At 38.3% G+C, this 20,259-nt stretch overlaps 1 protein-coding gene across 1 annotated transcript in view; it reads right to left on the bottom strand.

Moving 5' to 3' along the window:
• Positions 1–12,031: 12,031 nt before the first annotated feature.
• Positions 12,032–20,259, bottom strand: part of GAD2 (glutamate decarboxylase 2) — a 498,210-nt gene continuing 489,982 nt past the window's right edge. The window contains exon 16 of the mRNA XM_085631697.1: positions 12,032–18,537. Within this exon, the coding sequence (XP_085487823.1) occupies positions 18,364–18,537 (174 nt within the window). The 3' untranslated portion in view covers positions 12,032–18,363. The remainder of the gene's footprint in view (positions 18,538–20,259) is intronic.

Genomic DNA, 20,259 nt, shown 5'->3' with positions numbered 1-20,259 from the left:
TGGAAAGCATTGAAAATAAAGATATGACTCAATTTGTATATTGATTTGTAAATGGATTAAAGAAGGAAATTTCTGAAATGATTAAGCAACATAATTTGTGTTGGCAAGCAAAGCCAATTGACGACATTTTAAAATATGCAAAGTACTGTGGAGATGAAATAGACAATAGATGAAAGATTTTAGAAGAAAAAGTAATGCGGGCTCAAGTTAAATTGGCAGAACAGCAAGAAATTCAGTTAAATAACATGGCAGGGAAATCGGGAAAAGGGCAAGGAAATGGCGAAAACAATGGGGGGAAACCAAAAGGGCGATTAAGTAGAGAAGAAGCAAAGAAGAAATTCCCTTGTCATGGAAAATTGGGGCATTGAAAAAACGAGTGTAAGAATATACAAAATAATAATAATAGCCCAAATCCAAAGTTAAATCCACAGACGCAGAATGAGGTGATAATGAGTCAACCACAACAGGTAGTAAACCTGCAGAATCAATTGCCACCTGCCCCTATGCCAAATTTTGTGAGTCAAGCCAAGTACAGTACGGACACCGGATTTCAAGAAGGAAGTGGTAAGAAAAATTACCTAACATCACAGTTTCTTTTGCAGAAACCCTATTGCGAAAACCAAGATTGGTGCCTGGGAGGGTACTTGGCACATCCATACTGGTAGACCAGTCAGGTCCGTATATTGACGGGAAGGTAGAAGGAAATGACATTACCTTTTTGTTGGACACTGGCGCTACCCGTTCTACTGTGAGAATAGCAGGCATTCCAAACCTACCCCTCTCGGGAGAAGCGATCCGAGTAGTGGGCATTTCTAATAAACAAATTAGGAGCCCTATTACAAAGCCAATGGAAGTATGCATTGGGAACTTCAAAGAGATGGACAAGTTTGTAGTATGCGACTCCAGTCCCGTGAATTTATTAGCAAGAGATTTGTTGTGCAAAATGAATTGCACCATATTCTGCACACCGGATGGTGTTGCCATTCAAACTCCAGATGAAGACGGAATATACAAAATCCTGTTAGCTAAGCAAGGAGCAGAAGTAAATGAGTTGTATTTAATAATAACCCAGGATGATTTGCCAGAAGAAGTAAAACTGACAGTAAATCCAGATGTGTGGGATTTTACTGGAAAAGAAGTAGGATTAATGACAGATGTAGACCCTGTAAAAGTAACCGTAAAGGAAGGTGCGGTTTTTCCAAACACCCGACAATACAAAATGAGTCCTGAAGTCAAAGCGGGTGTTGCAGTAGAAATAAACCGAGTGGTCTAACAAGGCATATTCAAAGAGATTTTAAGTAGTCCCTGTAACTCACCTATAATTGGCATTAAGAAACATAATGGCAAATATAGGGTAGTTCAAGATTTACGAAAGATTAATAAGATTGTGGTGCCCTGTTGTCCAGTGGTGCTCAACCCTGCAGTGATTCTGTACCAAATACCATGGAATGCGAGGTGGTTTACCATGATTGATTTATGTCATGCTTTCTTTTCCATCCCATTACATCCAGATAGCCAGTTTTTATTTTATTTTAAATTTGATGATTGTGTTTATGCTTGGAATCGTGTCCCTCAAGGGTAAACAGAAAGGCCATCAATTTTCAATCAGATTTTTAAAAAATGTCTTGAGAATTAAGTAATGCCTAAAGAATCTGTCCTCGTACAGTATATCGATGATCTTTTAGTCGCTTCAAAAACAAAAAGTGACTGTGTGACAGATTCCATAGCTTTGCTGAACCCTTTAGCCAAAGGTGGACATAAAGTGTCCCCTGAAAAGCTACAGTTTTGCAGAAAATAAGTGAAATATCTGGGACACCAGATAGAACGTGGAGAAAGAAGAGTGACCTCCGAAACAATAAAAATAATAAAACAAATGAAGTTGCCACAAACCCAAAAGGAAATAAGAATGTTCCTAGGAGTAGTTGGGTATTGTAGACAGTGGATTATGGGGTTCTCCATGCTGGCGAAACCCCTGATACAAATGACAAAGAAACAAGCAAAAGAACAGATAGAATGGGACGATGAGAGTATGAAATCCTTTCTGAAATTACGGGATTGTTTATGTGAAGCCCCTGCTTTAGGTATGCCCGACTATTCAAAAGATTGTGCGTCATTTTGTTCTGAGAGAGATAATTGTGCCCCTCAGTTCTAACTCAGATTTGTGGCCTGATGCGACGCCCAGAGGCATACTTTTCTGCTACCTTAGATCCTGTAGCATCTGCTTTTGCCAGGATGCCTAAAAGCTGTGGCAGCAATATGTGTGTGTCTGGAGCAAAGTGAGACAATTGTGATGGGACAACCTGTAAAGGTATATGTCCCCCATGCAGTCGTTATTCTCTTAACACGTTCCTGTACACAGTACCTTACATCAAGTAGATTAACCAAGTATAAAAGGATCATTTTAGGTGCAGAAAATGTGACCATTGTTCAATGTACTGTACTTAATCCAGCTACTCTGCTACCATATCCATACAATGAGGAAGTAAAAGATGACCCGGAACATGATTGTCTTGATGTAACATTGCTTAGTACAAAACCACGTCCAGACATACAAGATGAGCCATTAAAAGATGCTGAGCATGAATTTTTTGTAGATGGTTCATGCATGCACCTTGAAGAGGGAGGGTTAAGTGCTGCTCATACTGTGTGTACATTGGCTGAAATAGTCGAAGCATCCTATTTACCAGGAGTTAGGTCTGCACAAATAGTCAAATTGATTGCTTTAATTAAAGCCTGCAAAAAGGGGAAAAATTGGAGAGTAACCATTTACACTGACAGTCAGTATGGTTACGAGGTTGTGAATGACTTTGGCCAGCTTTGGATGCAGCAAGACTTTCTGACTTCTTCAGGGTCTCCCATTAAAAATGGAAATTTTGTCAAAGAATTACTTGAAGCAATACAATTACAAAAAGAAGTGGCAGTGGTTAAGTGTGCCGCACACCAGTCAGGAAATGACCGTGTGACTGCAGGCTATCGGTACGCTGATCAGGTTGCCCAACATTGTGCTAGATACCGAATGGCAGTAAACAGGAAAATTGAAAATTGTCAAAACAGCTGCCAACTTATGCTATTGTCAGGGTTAGACACATGGAAAGAAGTGAAAGATCTACAGGACAAAGCAGAAACAAAAGAGAAAGAGGAGTGGGTGAAAATTGGTTGTACACAAAGGAATGAAGATGGTGTGTGGGTCTACTTAGATGAAAGACCTGTGTTACCAGACAGCATGCTTGCACCTATGGCTAGAATGTGTCACGGTGACACTCACATAGGCCGAGATGCAATGATTAGACTTTTCAGGCAGGATTGGTTTAACCCAAGGTTTAGAAATACGGCTGAAAGGCTTTGCCAAAGATGTTTGACATGTCAGCAAATGAATCCAGGCAAGAGAACGATAGTCTATATGGGTAAAATTGGAAAGGCCGAAGGACCATTGATAAGACTTCAAATTGACTTCATTCATTTACCTGCTTGTCGAGGATTAAAATATGTACTTGCAATCGTTTGTTTATTTTCAAAATTGGTGGAGGCATACCCCACCAAGAGAAATGACAGTATAACTGTAGCCAGACTCCTAATGAGAGAGCTCATTCATTGGTTCGGTTTTCCAGTAACTATTGAATCAGATAGGGGGTCTCATTTTAATAATGAAATCATTTGATTAATTTGTGAAGCATTTGAAATTGAACAGAAGTTGCACTGCGCATACCGCCCAGAGGCATCTGGAGCGGTAGAACAATTGAATGGCACAATTAAGTCGAGGTTGGGAAAAGTGTGTGCATCGACTCCACTAGACTGGCCTGATGCTCTACCTCTTGCTCTGATGGGACTCAGAAGTATTCCAGACAAAAATACTGGATTGAGTCCCCATGAAATCCTCATGGGAAGAGCAATGAGGCAGGCATGCATACCAGGACACAAGTTGTTGAATATAACTGATGATTTGTTACTGGAGTATTGCAAAGAATTGGCTGACCAAGTGCGTTCTATCTCTCACCAGGTTGGAGAGGACGCAGACGTCAGGCAGCCGATTCAAGCGCAAGATCTGAATCCTGGTGACTGGGTTGTAGTGAAGAATCACACACAAGAAACTTGCCTAGCACCAAGGTGGGAGAAACCACATCAGGTTATATTAGTCACAGCAACAGCTGTAAAATGTGCAGGCTTGCCTAATTGGATTCATGCAAGCCATACTACAAGAGAACCAGCATCTGACGAGGAGGAACCTCAAATGACGGTTGAGTTGGCTGAAGGTTGCACAGCTGAAGGATCTCAAGCAATAGGTCCTGAAGTAGCTGACGAAGAACAACCGAGCACCAGTCAGTATGATTGGATACCTGTAGTAGACGTACCAGAGATGTAGACGTAAGAACCAGGAGTCAAACTAGACAAATTAGTCAGGAAAAGAGTGAGGACCAGATAGACAGAAAGGAAAGTGCTGAAGAAACAGAAATCAAATTAGATTATAAACCTGAGAAGGACCAGGTAGGGAAGATACCAATTACCCAAAAAGAAGAAACCAAATTTATAGAACTTGAGACTGGGGAAGAACACAGAGAATCTAAAGCAAGTAAACAGATAAACAACAACAAAGATTAAAAGGAAATGGAGCAAGAGCAAATAAGGGAAGTTACAGAAATACAGTCAGGCATAGAAAAAACAATTTTAAAAATTGAACCTGAACTAGGTCAGACTAGTGAAGGAGAAAACATTCAGGAAGAAAGTCGTGAATCAGTAAGCCCTGCACAAGATCAGACAGAGAAAGAATCTGAGGACAGAGATAATCACGTTGTGCCACAAATCAATGAAAACAAAAGAACATCTGAAGAAGATACAAGTGCAGTGCAAGCTAAACGAATCAGAAAAGGTGATAATAGGCCAGGTGTTATCAAAAGATTGAAATATCACTTTAAAACAGTACCCGAAGAACCAGAGCACGTGGATGAAGTATCCAGTTTGTCTGGGCAAGCAGCTGTAGGTTCTAAATGAAGAAGCCCCAGAGCAAAATTTGTAAATAACAAATTCAAAGGTCCTGAATGGACATATGTAATTCTCAAAGATTTTGAAAAGTTAGAGATAATTGAAGAAGAAATTGAAAATTTTAATACAGAGCAAATTGACGAAGAAGTGAGACCACCCTGAACGAATTTCCGCTTTATAACTCTGCTATGAAGTTTGAACCAATCGAATAAAGAAGAGAAATCTTCTTTCCCTTTTTGAGAATGGCTGACAATAGATCTGCTGGAAAACCGAATTGTTTTAAGAAATGTTGCAGAATTTGTATATGTAGTATATTTTTAATACTCATAATATGGTTGATATTAGCAGTGACCATACCATATTTAATGGTAAAAAATGTACAGAATACCACTAACACTCATGAAAAGGTAGCTACTATCAAAGGAGATAGAGTAGAATTAGAAGCACAGGTGAGTCAGATTTACATCACACTGTGAATAAAAATGGCACTGATTTAAACGTTTTTACAAACTTATTAGTACAATATGTAGAAACTATGGAAGTTAGTGATGTTTATGTATGCATGAAATCACCTGCATCTGTAGCAGAGGGAGTGACATCATCATTTACCCTTAACCTATGGTATATCTTGTAGTGTTTTAGAAAGTTTATTTTATAAAACTGGAAAACTGCAACATTATTATTCTAAAATTGTTGTGATATTCCCTGAGGTTCCTTTGCGAAAAAGCATGAACCCTGTTCTTAGTAAAAAAAGACTCTGAATTTATGGGTGAATATTTCTTAACAATGAAAGCAATAGATATAGCTGAAGCACATAATAACAATTCAACTTATAAATTACATAAAGAGGAGAAAATATTTTTGAATTTAGTAAAACAAAGAAGACAGAATTTCCAACGAAGAGCCTCTGAACCTAAACCTCAGATACCGAAATGAGCTGAGGAAGAAGAGCATTTTGCAAGTGGCAAAACTGATGCTGCCATGTCTTTAGATTTTGAAAAGAAAGGGAAAATCTGTCTTCATAGATTAAAAACAGAATATAACAATGTGTTTATTGGTTCCAGTGAATGTGAGCATAATGTCCTAATAATCAGGGGATGGGGACTAAAAGGAGGAACTGATGCAGTATTTCCTGGAATTTATTATGTGTGTGGAAATAAAGCCTACTTTAGGCTGCCAGACCACTGGTATGGGAGCTGCTATTTCGGAATAGTATTCCCAAAGGTTTATCCTGGAAAAAGAATCACTGGAAACAATGAAGACTCAAATGGACTAAAACGTATAAAAAGAGCTCGTTTGCAGAGATTGTAGGTGACATTTTTGGTGCATTGATACCCTCTTTGGGAGTTCTTCTGAATTTACGGAAAATCTGTCAGTTGTCTACAGTAGTTGATCGGTTATCTACTGACACTGCTGGAGGATTTCTGCTCACCAACACTGAATTAGTTGTGGTCAGGTCTATGGTTATGCAAAATCGACTTGCCCTTGACATATTATTGGCAAAAGAGGGTGGAGTCTGTAAATTATTGAAATGCAACATTGTTGCATGTATATTCCAAATAAAAGTGTTGAAATTGGAAAATATATTAAGAATATCACGAAATTGGAGGAAGAATTGAAACCACTGGAAGTTGAAAGTGTATGGAGTAAATTTGCAAATGGTTTTACAAACATAGGTAATTGGTTTTCTAATTTAGGAATAGGTATTCTAGGTCACATAATACTACCCATAATGGGAATAACCCTATTAGTCTTAGCAAGAATGTGTTGGCACAAGTGTTGTAAAGGAAGAAAGAAATACGAGGTGAATGAAAGGGGTAAGAAAATTTGAAGAAATACAGCTAGAAGAATTAAAAGGAGACTTTTATAAAAGAATGAGAGGGTTACAATGCAAAAAGGAAATGAAAGCAAATGAAAATGTTGAAGAAGAAATTGAGATGTGCTAAAGTTGGCATCTGTTTTAATAAGAGCTTATTTTTTTGATGGCAATAAATGCCATCAGAGAGGGGATTAATGGAGCAAGGATTCGTAAAAGAAACTTGCTTGGATTCAATCCTCTCAAATAACATGTAACAATGTAATCAATCTGTTTTGTAAATACTAAAACCGCAATACACCACAAACACTTTTATCTAGGGGATGCTTGTTAATGTGCATTACTAACCCGTAACATGAATGTCCTAAAATGGCCGACAAAACGCGGGATTTCTATTGCGCATGCGTCTACTGCATCTATGTAGTATGACTCTGTCGCTTTTGGTGGAAAAGTTTAGCAGCTGCGCAATGGCACTAAAAATGGCCACTTTGAACTCACACACTAATGCACCTGCTGCTGATAAACTAAACTCGTAATTTGTATTAAACACTAATGCAAATGATTTAAAATAAGTAAATGGGGATAGAGTAGAGATAAGTGGTATACAGTGAAATCATTTGTTTTTGTGTTCTAATGTGTCTTTTTCTGATTTTATTATTAGTTCATATTTGGGCCTCGGAGGGTGATTGGAATCCCTACTATGTGCATGCTCATAAAGATTGGTCGAAGTCCATGACGGCACCCATGTCACTCAGTCAAGGACACATTGAAGGAAGAAGCCTGGGAGAGTCGACTGAATGACCCCAGCGAATGCAAAAATGTTGAATAAAATGTTTAGAATACTGAGTAATGTGAAAATGCGTTTGGGAATAAAGCTATGGGAAAAGAAAATTAAGGGGCGGACACATAGACAATGGTTCATAGAGAAATGTTAGAATTTAAAGTGGTGTGATGAACTCACCTCCTCATCCCAACCAATCAGAATAGGGTAAGACATAAGAATTGATACTTGGGGGGGGTGGTACACAAATCAAGAACAGGATAATTGAGGTAAGATAGCTAGAGACCTCGTCCGACTTGTCCGATTTGTCAGATCTGTCATTCCGACTTGTCACTGACCCAACGCGTTTGCTGCTGCCAGAAACTCTGTCCGAGAGTTTGAGATTCTGATCGATAACCTTATTCATCTAGAAGGATTGCGGAAAAGTGACACCCGAGGAGAAGAGTGTCTGAGAGGTGTGCAACGCTGGCGTTGTACTTTAGAAAAAGGTATCCTTCCAGATCTGAATCTGCCTGCTTCCTCTACCTGTGACCTGCTTTGGAGATTCTATTCTGGGCCCCCATTACGGAGTTGATTTCATCTTGACCAATAGGTAAATATAATTAGAAAATCTGTCCTTTATGCCTATGCTGTGCTTATCCCTTTTTCTTCCTTCCAGGTACCGTCTTCATTGATCATTTAGTAACTCTGCTATGATTGACTTTTTATTTTGCCTCTTGATATGAAGGTGGTTACTGTAATTTAATTTTGACTCACAAATAAATTTAGATAAAGGTTTTCAAAACTTCTTGAGCCTGTAGTTATTCAGAGAAAGAGGTAAAATCATTCTACCTTAAACTAGCTGAGCAACCTGATTCGTCGAGGAAATGAAATAAAATTCATTAAATTGGTAAGACTTGATGCCAGCGGGGTCTACTAGCTTATTTGTGTGAGTGTGGTTTGGGCCCAGGTGAGTATTAGGTGTATGAGTGACCAGAGCTGTGACCCGCGCTCCATCAGATCCAACCACATCGTAATGAGGCTCATATTGTTCACTTCTACAGTGGTCATTTCCGTTAAACCAGGATGCAGGCGTATTACTAATTTTTGCATGATTTCTTAATTGTTGGTTCAGGCATGTGTGAGGTGGCAGTCAAATTGGACGTGTCTGTAAAGCCAAGGAAAATAGAAGGGGCGAGTTTGATTATAACCTTCTTTGGAACGAAGTTAAATACAGACTGCATTCAGACAAGGTTACCGAATATATTAATGAGATGTTGTAGCTATTGAATAAGGCAGTTAGCGAGAGAAGGATAGAGCTAAAGAAGGTGCAGATGTTGCTGGAACATTGGTACTTTAGATGCAGAGTTTTGAGACCGGACAGAGTCAGGGGCTGTATTGTGGCACCAAAGAATAGAATTTTCAACAGGCTTTTGAGCTGACTTGTGGATTTGGAAATATTTCTTGCAACACTTTTAACAGAGTGACCATGTTGGCATTGGATGACAAGATGCTGTGGCTGTGACATTTTTTCAGAAGAGGCAGGCAGCATTGCTTTGTTCTGGAATGAGAGGTAGAGCTCAGAATGGTGGATGGAGCTTGAGACTGCTGAAGTACTTGCGAATGTTCATGCTTGGTTGCTTGTAGCATAACCAAACTACTGCAGGAAATTGGGCTTTGGCACAATAAGGATGCTTGAGTTGGTTGATAATTTATTGGCATCCTCCATGAGGAGAAGATATATGTAAGCCTGTCGGAGCTTGTGGACAGAGGGGCAAGAGTGAGGAAGCTAAGCTTGAATTCCTGTTGCCATCATGGTTTTTTGTTTGTGTTTGTTGCTGATTGGGTGTGTGGGTCCTTAGCATACATGACTACAGTTTGGGCAATTAATCATTCATTGTTTACATTTGTGGACACACAGGTGATGAGAACCTTTGAAAAGTTGCTTGCGCTGAATGATAGCACCAGTGCTGTACACTGTCGGGCAAGAGCAGCATAAGGTGGGGCCAGCTGTTAACATGGTTACCAGAGTTGTACTCAATTTAGGAGCTGCCCTGACCTGTTTTATCCATTCAGGAGAAAACAAGTTGGTTCAATTGTCAGGATAAATGTAATTGCAAGTTATGAAGGTGGAAGGCCTGAGGATCAAATGATTGTGGTCGTGCACTTTTATTGCTTGGACAGAGCTGGCTCAAAGGAGAAGAATGACATTGAGAAGTCCTGCAGGAAACTAAATGGAGAGATGTAAATGTTTTTCAAAAGCCAAGAAATCGGCCTTCTTCAGTATGTGAAGATTTCCAAGAGGAGTTGAAGTTGTTTCACCCAGATAGCTTTAGTTTAAACTTCTTGGGTACTGAGTAATGTTTGAAGTTAGGAAGTTACTTTTTAAACTCTTAAGTGAAACACTATGGGGCCGATTATGATGCGGCTCAGAAGGCTCCGACCGATGGTTTGTAATGGGCCGTTCGTATTCCTTTCTGACTGTCTCAATATGATGGAGGCGGTCGGAAAGGAAATTTGCTGATAATTCCGTCCGGCTTCCGATGGGCTCGGAGAGCCCGTCCGGCAGTCGGAATCCGGCAAGTAATCTTAAGGGCGGGCCTTTCCGCCCTTTAGATTTCGATGACTGTTTCAAACATGGTTTCCATGCTGGCCTACCCGACATGGAATCCATGTCAGAAAGCGTCTTTGGGGCCCCCAGCAGGACCCCTTTGGGTGCACAGGCTCCGGTTGGAGGGCCGTGGGGGCACCTATGGTACCCCTCCTGTTGATCCCTATTAACACAATAGGGCAACCCAATTTTCCAAAAGGAACTGGGTAAGACGAATATCTCATACAAAATATATCCCTTGAGGAATTATTTACATCCAGATTATTTCCACACTTTAATCACGGTCACATATGTGATCCAAGTGATTAATCACACAATTGATAATTACAGTCATGGACGTATTCCAAAATTCAAATATTTTTACTTCATTTATACTCAATTCAATAAATGTATATTATACACATCATTCAAATAATCCACATTATATATACAGGCAGTATATACATATAATTAATAGCAACAATGGCACTATCAAACAATCCCTTCAACTCTCTAGACTCTATCAAATCAAGGGATTGATGGTAGTGCAGTCACTACTTTTAACTAAAACAGTGTAGAAATCATCTTCAATCAAAATGAATCAATCATTTAAATGCTCGCATAAAAGGGAAATGACGAAAAATAATTTGTAATGTTTCAAGTTAAAAAAGGATGTGGTACTCGGACCGGACATATTAGCCGGACATGTTTGCATGGACTAAGAAGGAGACGTTTCTAATTAATTTGGAGTCGGTACGCATTATACAGATTGTTGACATTTGTCTTCAAGTCAATTAAGAAGGAAGCAAGTATTTACAGGATTTACTTTTCCGCAACGCTGAGTCCTGAGGATGGTCTCGCAGAACCATTGGGCCATTGAAGACCGAAACGTCAACACCAGATCCTTTTTAACTTGAAACATTACAAATTGGGTTTTGTCATGTCCCATAGTAAAATGTCGGAATTCGACCTGACCATGCCTGATGCGGAGTCGTAATGAGGGCCTATGGTGTTAACATAGATTGTTACAATGGCGGATGTTTTAACTGGAATTGTTAGGGGAGGGTAAAGATGGTTTTCCTAATTGGCAGCAGGAGGTGATGACTCACTATTTGTAGAGAGTTTGATGTTGGTTGGAGGGGATCTGGATCAGCTGGAAGGAAAATTGGTGGGTCAAGAAATTAGGGAAGGGGTGCAAGAGAAAACATTTGAGAAAAAACTCTTAGGTTTTATGAAGTGTTACAATGGTTTGATGTGAGGTGGTTGTTTGGGGATATTTGGGTAACTGGAAGAATTAAGAATAGGATGGCTTTAGAAATGTTAGTGTATTAGTGAGGTGGGTTTTATTAAGTTTATGTAATGTTTATATGATGGCTTATGGACTGATATTAAAGCAGCCTAGTGCACTGCAATTGACTGCACTGTGGCCGTTTGTGTCATCTTGCACAACCAGTATCATATAAAGCAGGTACTATGATAAGTTATCTCACTCTTTCCTTTATTACAATGGGGTTAACCACTCTGCAGTATTCATGCAACTTCTAATCAGTGAGAACATATAGCTAGTTTAGCGTGCAAAGTCTAACAAAATGCAGTGTTCAGAAATAGTTCAAACAAAGATGTGTGGAGAGGGCAGGTGAATCACTCTCAAAGCCTGCATCCTAATTATTCACCACTTTCAGTAAACATATTTTGATGCATAATAGCCGAAATTCGGAGCAAATTTATTGTTTCACAGGTACACTTCTAAATCTCCATTTCAAGTTGCACACGTAATGTATTTTGGTGTACATGATACTGCATAACTATACTAATGAAGCAGCGTACAGTAAACCCCTTCTCACATGAAACTCATCCGTGATCAAAGAAAAAGATAAAATCACGTTAACACATTTTGAAACATTTATTCAGGTTCTTCGAGACAACACACAAAATACTTTGATAAATTACAGCTTTGTATTTGGTAAGAAGTGCAGGTTCTAATCTAGTCTAGCTTTTTTCTTGTTACACTTAAAAATGCTGGCATTGTGTTGAAATACAACACGTGTACCCTGAATTTGGTCCACAAGAAAATTCAGTCAGATGTTTGGATTTTAGCAAAAAAAGAAAGAGCACTGATCATACAAAAGCAAGAATTGTCAATTCCTGTTCAAGTGTGTCCACTTCATACCTTCTGACAAATTTGACAAAGTTTTCTGTAAAATACGGAATTATTGAATGTTAAACTTTAAGATGTATAGGAATTTGAAATTTCTTCCAATAAAATATTTTTTGCCCTGTTATCCGTTAGTTTTATTATCGGCAGTATGCATTGTTTCTTTTCCCATACACATAAAATAAATGTAGTTTTTATTAATACGATAGATTATTCTATTGATTAAAATATTACATGGGAGGTTTTGTGATCTCCAAGTAGATCGGATAAAACCTGCTTCGAAGCTGGTAGGGTGGGGGAAGGGAAGGAGGGGAAGGCGTACTGGGCCCTAACCTGTTACAGGTTGGAGCACATTCTTAACAATTATCAATACTGATACCAGACAGAAAAAGACATATATCAATAATATATTGTACAAGCTTATACAACAACACAGGTTGATTTGCAACACTGTACAGTTTAAATCTAAAGTGCACGTCCTCAATCTGAGGTGACAAGACAGTACTATCAAGATACAGGATTAAAGGCAACACAGTTACAAACACAATTCAATCCCTTTTCTCAAATCACACCCATATGACATTACATATAATCAAATGATAGCCGTTATTTACTTCTGATCAAACGCTCACACAGTGCCCATCGTTTTTTTCAAGTATGTTAAGGAAAAAGGAAGAATATTGCCTGATAATGGAAAGTGATCAAGTAGATTCATGTAAATTCATGTAAATTCATGTAAATTCAATAACTAACAGTGCTGTAAGAGTGAAGAGAACAATAGCAATAAATGTTAGGATTACAAATACCAAGCTTGTGCAAATTTGCAAAAATATAAATGCATTACATAAATGATGCTGTTGCCTATGCAATTTTGCACCAATATTTGAGTCAGCCAGCTGGTGCAAATTGACATTTTAACATTGCTGTCTGATTCAGAGACAGATGGAGTGGTATCTCTGAGGGACAATTTGCTCTGCCTGATCAAAGTTTTTTTTCCTGAACATTCTTTATTGAGCGTTTTACAACACGTACATATAGGAACAAGTAACTATCAACTGTTGTCATCATCCACATCGTCAGCGAGAGAAAGAGCATATATCGCACAAGCAAAGTTAGCTGAAAATTGCCAAACCAAGATTTTCCTGAAGAATTACCAACCCGGCTGATTTTACCAGTCAGAAAATGCAGCTGAGAGAATTGCATAAGGAATGGGCAGGGACAAATGAAGTCTAGCCCCTGTCCGACCTATTCCTAGTGCCAAAGGGAGTAAGGATAGCCACCACCTGCTATACTCCTGCGTTCACTGTGCCTGACACTCTTGGCACTCACTATTTGCACAGAAAGTCTGCTCGAAGCAGGTGGTAAATTGGAGTGGAAAATGGTTACTTATTCAGGCCAATATGGAAATATGTGTGTGGATTTTAACCCAGTACAACAGGGTACACATTTTTATCCATTTCAGGTGAAATAATTCAGGATAGTCGGATTTAGGTGTAGGGATACTGCCTGCAAATATGTTTTTTCTGGCCAAACAGTACCCTGCACATAAATCTACCTCACTCTCATTTGGGGCCTTGAAGGTGATAAAAATGATGGTGCAAAACTGCATGACAGCAACATATATAATTCGGAAATGCTGGTGCAAAATTGCACCAAGGCAGTCTATGTGATACAAGCCAATGCATTTTGTAACATTTCTTTATTGAAGTTCTCAATTCCAAAAAGCAAAAGTAAACAGACTTTCAAAATTGCATCATAAATCTGAGAATCCTATTTGCAGTCCTGACTTTGGTAGAAATTGTTAATAGCATCATGGAGCTTTGTATACGGGGGAGGTGTCAGTAATTTAAGGGACTGGCAATCTTAGACGGTTCCTGTCTGCAGCCCTGTAATTAAATTCATCTGGCTGCTGAGATCTTTTCACATAAGCCATGCCCACGTGGTAACCTCTATGCTTTATCTTTTCCGAGATGCCTTCCTCCCCTGTCATTAGGCTATCTCCTTCTCTCAAGAGGCTGAAAAGAAGTTCAGATGTTCCCAGGGAGAGCACTGAATAGCAATCTCTAATTTATCTAGAAATGTTTTCGAAGGAGATTCTGGGTCTGTGAAGCGAAGTCCTTTCCTGGCATTTCCTCTGAATACCTTTGCATATGAAGCATGCCATCAGACTGTCTACAGGGCAGCATGAGTGCATAGGATGAATGGATTCAGCAGAAACTGAAGTGTGCAATGCAACCATAAATGTGAGACCGCATTTTAACCATAGGTTTAAAGTTAGCTCTTTTTCAACATTTAACTCAACAACCCACACTTGAGTGCTGACTGAAGGATTTTCCAACAGCAGCCAAGTTAGGTAAGTACACAGCAAGTAATTTTATTTGCAGCACTATGTGTAACTGCACAATGGTAATATTTCTTAGCACTACTTGACTTTGATCAAACCACTCTCTGTTAATTTCTAAATAGTGATAGGTAAAGTTTGACATTCTATATTCTTCTCAACAAAATAAAAAAAACATTGAAAAAATATGTATGTATATATTTAAAAAAATAATAGGATAAGCTTACTTTTTATCATTTCGACTGAACATGTGTTATCCTCAAATTGGAGATTTGCTCAAAGATAACCCTAGTAGGAAGTTCTTTAAAAGTGAGTCTTATAAACTGTTGGTAGAATTGTTTACTTTGGGAGTGACAGCTGTCAAAATTGACATGCATCTGGGGTTATCAGTTAGCACTATTCTTTACCAACATGGGGAATTCTGGGAGTTGTAGTCATTGGTTGACCTCATTTGGATTAAACATTGTTTAAAAGGAAAGTCCAGGACTGGAAACATGGTGCATTGATTAATATGAAGGGCCTGACTATGAGTCAGATGGAGTGGTATCCCAAGTGGGATCCTGCTCCATCTGATCAAGACTGACGTGTTGTTCCAGCACCCAGTTTCCACACATGTGGGAAAACCGTCTCCGTTGTTACTGACATGTGGTAAAATGGTGTGAGGCTTTGACTGCAACAGCAGCCAATCCTCGAACCCCACTTATCCTGACTTTTTTCTACAGCAATGAGGGAGTATGTAATGCTGGAACTAATCTTCCCCTTCCCTCCCAACCATCTTCCTCCACAGAAGCCCATGCTCCCATTTGCCGCCTACTCTGAGGAGGTGGTAAATAGGAGGGTTGAACCCCCATGGATTTGGGAATTCGGAGCAATTTTACACTCAGTAAATCTGGATTTGCACAGTTATTTCCCCTTCACTTGGGTTTAACCAGTCTGAATTCGTAAAAGAATAAGTGAAGGTACCCAATGCATAGCTCAGAAGCTCACAGCCGGTAGCATTAAACATCGGCACACCAAATACTAAGGCTCCTTAGTCTTTAATCTACCTCATTCCTCTTTAAATTACTATCAGACACACCCTGCACCTTTATCTCACTCTTGCAGGTTCTTGCTTTCTCCTTTTGAGAGTTTTTTTTCCCATTTTTCTATCTTTCTTTCCTCCTTCTTTCCGCTTTATCTCGGTGGGCCCCACTGGCAACCACCTGTTCAAATGAAGCACTCGGTTTAATTCACAATAGGAATAAATATGTATGGACATTCTGGCAAGCATCGGTAATTCTAGCCTCTACACATGTCTACTCATAACTGCAGCCAAAACGTCCCATTGACTAGTGTACTAATGGGATCTTGTGACTGATGTTCTTCATATCAGTGGTGCTTTCCGCTCTCCTTTTACTTCTCGTTTTCCTCTTCGATATCCTTCTTGCAGACAATGGCTTCAAAGTAAACATTTCAAGGAACAAAATGCTTTTCACATTACTTCAGTTAAAAGACTTATTTTGATCAGTCTCATCATGCAGATGTACTGCCTTGGGTGGCTGGTCATCTGCAAATGAATGTCAGCTAGGTTGGGCAACTGGTCATTGCGACCCTCTCCTCAACAAAAATGTTTGTTTCGGTTGCTCCTCGCGTATGTATCCTCTCCCTTCCCTCTACTATTTTCCCTCCATTCCTATTCTTTATTACTGCCTCTCCTCTCCTCCTCACTTCCCTCTCCTCTTCATCCCTTTGGAGGCTCTTTTCTCCCTATACATTCTGAAAATAAAAAACTATATTACATTTAAAAACAAGAAATGGCAAAGCCAATAGGTCTTGGCAGTGAAATGTATTGGCTTTGCCAATGCTTTTTTTTTTACCCAGATAGCTGCTGGAAATGCAATCACATTTGCAGCAGCCATATTTTAATGGCCTGTAAAACAAAACCAATATGTATTAGAAGATGGCCACTACAGTTAAGCGTGCATCCATGGTGGCCATCTTTCAGTGCAAGTGGTGTGTTTGAATAATGACAGTTGTGGATGTGTGTGCACCCATGATGGCCATCCTTCGAAGCCTTTTGTTTAATTTTAATTAATCTAGTCAAACTATGGCTGCTGTGGATGCATATGTAACCACGATGGACTGCTTTGAATGTAATTTATTTAAATACAACAAAACCATTTATAAGTGTCCAGGGCGATTGCATATGGTGAAAGATGGCCCTACTTAAATTGTCAAAAAAAACTTTTAAATGGTCACCCACCAACAGTGTAAAGGCAGCAACAAGTGGATAATTCAAGTTTCGAAAACACTGGGGCTGGTGGGAATGATTAAACAGTTTGAGGGGAATAGGGGAAGTTATGGGGATGGGGAGCATGGAGAGAGAGAGGAAGAGAAAATAATGCTTGCCATGCACTGCAAAGCAAGATCTCATGTCAGCAGTGGAAGAATATATCATCCATTCAAAGCACTGTAAGACTGAAAGGTTCCTGAGTGGGACAAACACAATGGAGGAAAACCACTGACTAAGGATCAAGGGGTTGACCGAAAGCCACTAAATATACATAATATGTTGGAAACAATAGGTCTTATCCACAGACTGGTAAGGCTGCCTGCAGCTGAGACCTAAAAAGAGTATTAGATTTTTAAATTGTAATGCACCTTGGTGCTATTTTCTTGTCATCATTATTATTTAACAATAATAAAGAAAATAGCACGAGGGTGGATTACAATTCACATTCTTTCATTCCTTCCTCTTAAATATCTTGGCCTGATTACTAAAAGGTTACTCATAGGTATTCTAGGCATAGTCCAAGAACAATGCATTAATTATGAATTACACCAATATGTATTGATAGCTCTCTTACAGAGTAATGTGACATTTAAAATAAAAAGATTCTAATAAAATTGAGACAGCACCGCGTCATTCTAATATAGCCCATGCACACCAATGAACGCAGTCATCAGACTGCCATGCTTTTGTTCCTTATAGGTTGCAGCATGTTGGATAGTAGAATCAGCCTTGTGGTTTGACTGGAATAAAAATTGTTTTTTTATATAATACATATGACCTATAGATAAAATTACTGTTCATGTTAATATATTTTGGTCTCTGCTTCAAAAATAAATACTGGCAAATGTAATAACTATGCTTAAAATTACTACAGCATGTTCTTGTTTTGGTCCGTTTCTTTCTAAAACTCACAGAAAAAAACTATACAAAATATGATTTTGCTGTAATATATATAGATATATCTGGTCCCTTTTTTGAATTATATGTATTTAAATAAATCTGAAATGTTCCTAAAAGTAAATAATACATTATTTTAGAATACTATGAAAAGGCAATATATTTTCCTTTCTAAACAAACATGCATTTCAGCTTTTATCACCCACACAAATATAGATTCACCTGCTAGTTAACACATTTGGCATAATCCAGTCTAATAACTTTTAGATGTTTGTAAAGTTTGTAATTGTTTCGTAATGGGAACAGTTCCATGATATTTTGTCATTGTTCCCAATTGAATGCAATCTTCAGATGCTAATCACAGAGTTATTCTAACATAAAAAGGGGGGTATTTTAAGAGGAGCAATATTTCTTGATTTTAAACTGTACTCTACCTTGACAGCACAATATAGAATCACTTTGAAACACACTAAACATACATTCACACAGCTTGTTATGACTCGTCCGTGTCTAAGTAGGGATTTGAAGCCAGCCTAGACTATATTATAGCCCAGGCTATAAATCTTGTCCAAGACGTTCAATTTCGTCCGTCAGGAAATCAATGTCCTGGTGAGATGCTGCAGGGTTTGAGATGACCATGCGGAAGAAGTTTACTTTGTCTCCTAGTGGCTGATAGCTGACCATGGTGGACCCAAATTCCATCATCCGGGCTTTAATCACTGGAGCAACCTGAAAAAGGACAAAACAGAAGTATAAATTGCGAGGAGCTGGGATTTTTAGGTTCCAAACAGCACTGGTCTCCTTCTCCGTACGTGCACATTGGATACCTTTCTGTGAATAGAGATCAAAATATGCAGTTTAACCTTAGTAATTTAATTGGTCCAAATTAAACAATTCAAACGTGAGTCACCACAGAAGAGCATTTCTTCTGACTAAATCCAGGAAAAACAGAATTTGAATGCTTTCTGGGGACAACAACTCAACTATACTAATTAGAACTGCCTACATGATCTAACTCTAGGATGGATTCCCGCTAGTCAGTCTTAGTCAGCAAGATAACGTGCCTTTTCTCAGGATTCCAGCCTGTCCATGACCAAATGTTTAATACCATTGTACAGTCGGTTTAATCAGTTTTATTATCTGTTCATTATAGATGCATTTTTGGTAAAGGCAGAACATTTGTACCTGTGGTACAGGTCACAGATTTGTCATTAATAGACTTAAATGTCTTTGTAGGTGATCTCCCTAAAATGTCTGTTGCACCTAAATGAGGTTCTTTGTGCTAAAGCCATACTAGAATTTGGGATTTTGATGTCGGGTTGTACCATGCTCAATGGAGTACTCCATTGTTGATCTATTAAAGCTAGCCTTTTCGGAAAAAAAAGTCTCTAATCCTTGCGAACAAAGTACATTCAATTATTGAGACTTCTTAAAAGCATATATAAATGTAATTATATGTTAACATATATAAATTAAAAACTATTTATAGTTTATTTAAAAAAATCTATTTTAAGTTAAAAATAAATGCAACTTTAAATTCATTCCACCCATAAATTTTAATATGTATTTATTACAAATATTAAAACATTATTTATTGTAATGTAGTTACATTAATATTTCATTTAAAACTAAGTTAATCGTGCTGTACATTTTTTATTTTTTGCTATTTAAATTGCATAAATGAAAGAAATTTAGATTACTATTTATCTTAAAAATATTTATACAAACTTTCTTTAAACTTTAAGAAACTTTTATATTTTTCATTGTACTTTACCATAGGGAAATCTCAACCCCATTGGCGGAGATCTCCACTTTGGGGGTGCATGGGTGCAGATGTAGAAGCTAAATGTTGCAGTAAATTTACACTTATAAATGGTGAATAGCCAAAAATATTACATTTATTACAAAGTGTAAGAGCAAATGTATACAAGTACATCTACTCACATGTAAGTTTACCTTTGTGAATAGCTTTCTTTGAGTTTAAGGAAAATATTACACATATCATCTTTTATACTATTCTGCACATTACTCTGGAGTCCTAGTTTTAGGTTCAAGTATATCTGAAACTAAATTTTTATTAAATAAATAAACAACACTTTCACATTATGAGTGGGCTATGTGACATTGTGCAGTGAGTAATCACATCTTACTCCCACAAATGCATATGCCTGTATGGGGATAGGTGAACAAACTGACATCATCCACTCTGGGGGCTGATGTAAGCGATCCTATCTGTTTATTATGAACACACAAATATATTTGCTTGAGTCTACTCCTGGTAGCTCTGCTGAGGACTGACAGTTATACTTTTCCCAGATATCCAGTGTTTCTGTATCTTGAATAACACGTTGATAGTTTAACATGGTCTAATAAAGTCTGCTGGTAGGTAACTGGAATTATGCAGTTTACACAAATAATGAACCCTGCATTTGTGGATAGATGTCTCTACCA

The sequence above is a fragment of the Triturus cristatus genome, chromosome 10 (genome assembly GCF_964204655.1).
Source record: "Triturus cristatus chromosome 10, aTriCri1.1, whole genome shotgun sequence".
NCBI classification, from domain to species: Eukaryota; Metazoa; Chordata; class Amphibia; order Caudata; family Salamandridae; genus Triturus; species Triturus cristatus.
The sequence above is the reverse complement of the archived record's forward strand: the minus strand, read 5'-3'. Positions and strand labels throughout refer to the sequence as shown.